General features: G+C 44.9%; 1 protein-coding gene across 1 annotated transcript in view; it reads left to right on the top strand.

Moving 5' to 3' along the window:
• The first annotated feature begins 520 nt into the window (after positions 1-520).
• Positions 521-3,875, top strand: part of ATG14 (autophagy related 14) — a 58,005-nt gene continuing 54,650 nt past the window's right edge. Inside the window, exon 1 of the mRNA XM_088461393.1 lies at positions 521-806. Coding sequence (XP_088317519.1) covers positions 571-806 — 236 coding nt within the window. The 5' untranslated portion in view covers positions 521-570. The remainder of the gene's footprint in view (positions 807-3,875) is intronic.

Here is a 3,875-nt window from a genome sequence, read left to right as displayed (position 1 = left end):
GGCTATTACAAACCCCAACTTCCTTCAGCAGGCAAAAATGGGGGTACCCATAGTGATCTCTCATGTCTGGACATCTTTAGGGGGGGTACCAGCCACATTTCTTAAAAATTCCCGTTTTTTTTGCGGACCATATTTCGCCGGCTCCCCCGACTTTATCCCCACTCTAACCTCCAACGTGGAGCGAAAAGTCCGTGCTGAATATGGCCCTATATATCTATATTTTTTTTTTTAAAAAAAAACAAGCTCTATCGTAATTAATTTGCTGAGCACAGCATTACATATAGTAGTAGTAGTATCCTCATTGTCCGGACACCCGCCCACGGTGTCCGACTGAGCGTTCATCCTATTACTTACTAGCTGCACATACTGCTGGCTGGTGTAGGGAAAGGGGCACTATAGTACTGGCCCCCGTTACAGTGGTGTCCCGGAGAGGGCGGGTCATTAGCATGTAAGGTCACGCCCCTGAGCCGTCATCTTACCCTGCAAACATACGAAGCCGCACCTTCTCCCAGCATGCACTGGACTAAAAACAAAACCCCACGTGACAAGAGCCGGTGACTAGAGGCGGACATGGCGTCCCCCAGTGGGAAGGGAGCCCCGAGTTGGCAGTACCTGGCGGCGGTGACTGGGAGCCCCTGGAGCCCCCGGAAAGGAGTGGAGCCTGCAGACCCGGTGGATGACGCTGAGGGGCTGTATGTGGCTGTGGAGCGGTGCCCGCTGTGTAACACCACCCGCCGCAGGCTGACATGCGCCAAGTGCGTCCAGAGCGGGGATTTCATCTTCTTTGACGGGAGAGACACTGAGAGGTAACTGGGGGTGGTGGTCTCCCTGAGCGCAGACATCATGGCTGCCAGTTACCCTAATAAGTCACTGGCACAATCCATGTAAGACAGTTTCCGGCCCGGTGGGGTCACGGCAATAGGTATATTGGGGGATGGGTGTCACTACAGCAGGCAGTCTGTCACTCCTCAGATGGTGTGGAACTACAAGTGGCAGGATGCTCTCTCCTGTTGGTGAGCTACCTATGTTTAACAGAAAGGAGAATGTTCAGCGATGCAGGAAAATGTCACCTTTTAAATCAGTACTAACAGATCTTCCAGTATATCTAGGAATGCACCAGGGGTTGCCATCCCTGCCTGGGTACCTGTCGGTGGTTGCCATTGCTTGGGTACGCATTGGGGGTTGTCATGCCTGAGTACGTATTGGTGGTTGGCACACCTGCATGCCTGGGTATGCCTTCTGGGATGCCGTACCGGCATGTGCGGATACTTGTTGGGGAGTTGCCACACCTACATGTCCGGGTATGTGTGGGGGGGTTGCCATGCCTGTATGCCCAGGTATGCGCCGGGGGTTGCCATGCCTGGGAACACACTTGGGTATGCCACACATGTCTGGGCAGTGATGAAGCTAGGCTTTCTGTCACCCAAGACATAGACTCTGCACCCCTCCCCAGTAGGTAGTAGTCATCCTCTATCTATATGACCGTTATATAATACGGAAAGCAGCAGTGACCACCATATAATGTCGAGCGCCGCTTCAGTGGCTGCCATACAATATATATAACGAATCAGTGATGGGCATACAATACAGAGAGTATTTTTGTTTATCTTGCAATATAATTTCCTCAACGAGAATTAATGCTTCCTCAAAGTATAGTATTATCTACTTCGGCATCGTCGTAACAATGCCAATCAATGTAATTAATATACATAATCCCCATTAATTAGCCCCAACATCAATTAATTCCATTTATGTACATTAACCCACTAGTAATCTCCCTCAGCTCGGGATGAATCAAGTATCACAAATAGTTTAAGATACATCTCATGCATACTGGCATTTTTTTAACGCCAGTATATGTACAATGAGGTAAATGGCTGGGGAGGTACTGGCTAGTGTTTGAGCCAGATAAACAGATCTATATGAACCTGAGGGTTCATGTGGGCATTATACAAAGGCGCAGCAGTCTATAGTGCTGGAAATTTGGTGTGTTTTGTTCAGGGATGTGTGGAAAAGACAGAGGAGGCAGTGCCTCACCTGCCATACACTTTTTACTCCAGAGTTTTGACTATAAAAATGATTAGAATAATACAAAGAAAATATCTATAATAATTTCTTAAAATATTTCTTAATTTTTATAGTCAAAACGCTGGAGTTTCCCAAGTATGACAGGAAAGGCTCTGCCTCACCTGACTGCACATCACTAATGACCTGCTGGGACAGCTCACTGATTAAGCTGTCATGATTAAGAAGTGATTTTTGGCTTTGACCCGGGAGTCCTAATGCACACGGGTGACCAGAGAGAGTTCTTGCGATAATAGGTCCATCTATATATGGCGTTTCCTATTTGGCAGAAACTCCATCGCAAAGGTAAGCTTTTTGGAGCGTGCTTCATATGGGTACTTTGCAGTTCCATAGAGTTTTATGGGGGGCTGCTGTGCCGTGGGACTGCAACATATATCTCGGATATCTTCTGCAGACCTTTTTAATACATATGGCGACCCAGCTGTATTGCTGTAAACCTTTCCCTCCAGTCTCCTCCAAAAACCTTAATCTTAATTAACCCCATCAAAGCAGTATCCCCTTACCCATTTATTCTTACTATTACCTACCATAATGTATACCCTTCCTTCCCCCTTTTCCCTAATTTACCTGTTGCAGATCTCCTGTTGCAGCCACTGTGATCAGGAAGACTAATCAAGCATCTGCCTGTCAGGCAGGTGCCACAGACGCTGCTGCTGTCAGTGGTGAAGTGGGGGTGCCGGAGCCCAGTGCAGCCTATAGCTGCAGTACACGGCCCCTGGTAGGATGTAACGTCTGCTGGCCTGCCCTCACTGCTCTTTGTGTGATTGTAGCTGCTGAGACAGCTGTGGCTTCTGCTCCCCCACTGGTGCCTCCTCTTTCTGTAACCTGAGGCACATGCCATGCCTGACTCCCCTAGCTGGGACGCTATGCCTGGTATATGTCAGGCGTTGCCACACATTCATGGATACACTTTCTAAACACGTGTTCTCTAATCTGTGACCATTATATCAGGTACATTCTCTAAAATGATAGGTAGAAATTGATTCATTTTTATGGCTAACATTGTGTTGGTTAAGTTTAAATATATTTTCTTGACCTAATTGAATCATAAAGAAAAGACGACAATTTCGGAGTAGCTTTTTGGAAAAAGAATTGCCAGTTAAGTGGTTAAAGTGAATATAGCTTTATTTTTAAAATAACTTCCCTTTAAAAAATCCAGACAGGATATTCCCACACTTAGTTTTGTAGTCTGAAGATAAACATTACACCACCTCTCATGGCTAAGGTAAAAGAGGCTGGGAAGTAAGATATAATTGGTGTGATGATTGTCAGCGCTGACTATACAAATATATATTATAGAAATAGCAATGGACAGTGTCAGTTGCTGTGTACTCAATATTTACTTTGCTCTTTTCCAGTTGTAAAGAATTGATGAGTGTATTTGTATGTGTGTATGTACATGTCCAAACAAATCAATAGGTTTTTGTTAAAAAAAAAATAAAATAAATGAAAATTGAATATCACCTTCCCGTTCTCCCGAAAAAGTTATATTCCCCCCCCTCAACCACTTGACTAATTATTTTTTCCAAAAACCGCTCCGAAATTCTTGTTTTTTTTTATGATTGAATTAGGTCAAGAACATCTTTTTAAAACTATTCCAACACAATTTTTTTTTTTTTTTAGACACCATATACCATAAAAATAAAAAATGTTTATGGTATACTTTAGTGATGGCCATTGACAGCTGTACCATCGTTGGCCGTTGGGTGCAATAATCGATGGAAACAATTGATTGAGACTGCAGCTGTCGATGTTTCCTTAACATCGGTTGGGGGGCTGCACACACAATC

Source organism: Taudactylus pleione, unplaced genomic scaffold (genome assembly GCF_031769625.1).
Source record: "Taudactylus pleione unplaced genomic scaffold, aTauple2 ptg001041l, whole genome shotgun sequence".
Lineage (NCBI taxonomy): Eukaryota > Metazoa > Chordata > Amphibia > Anura > Myobatrachidae > Taudactylus > Taudactylus pleione.
This window is presented reverse-complemented; position numbering and strand designations above follow the sequence as displayed.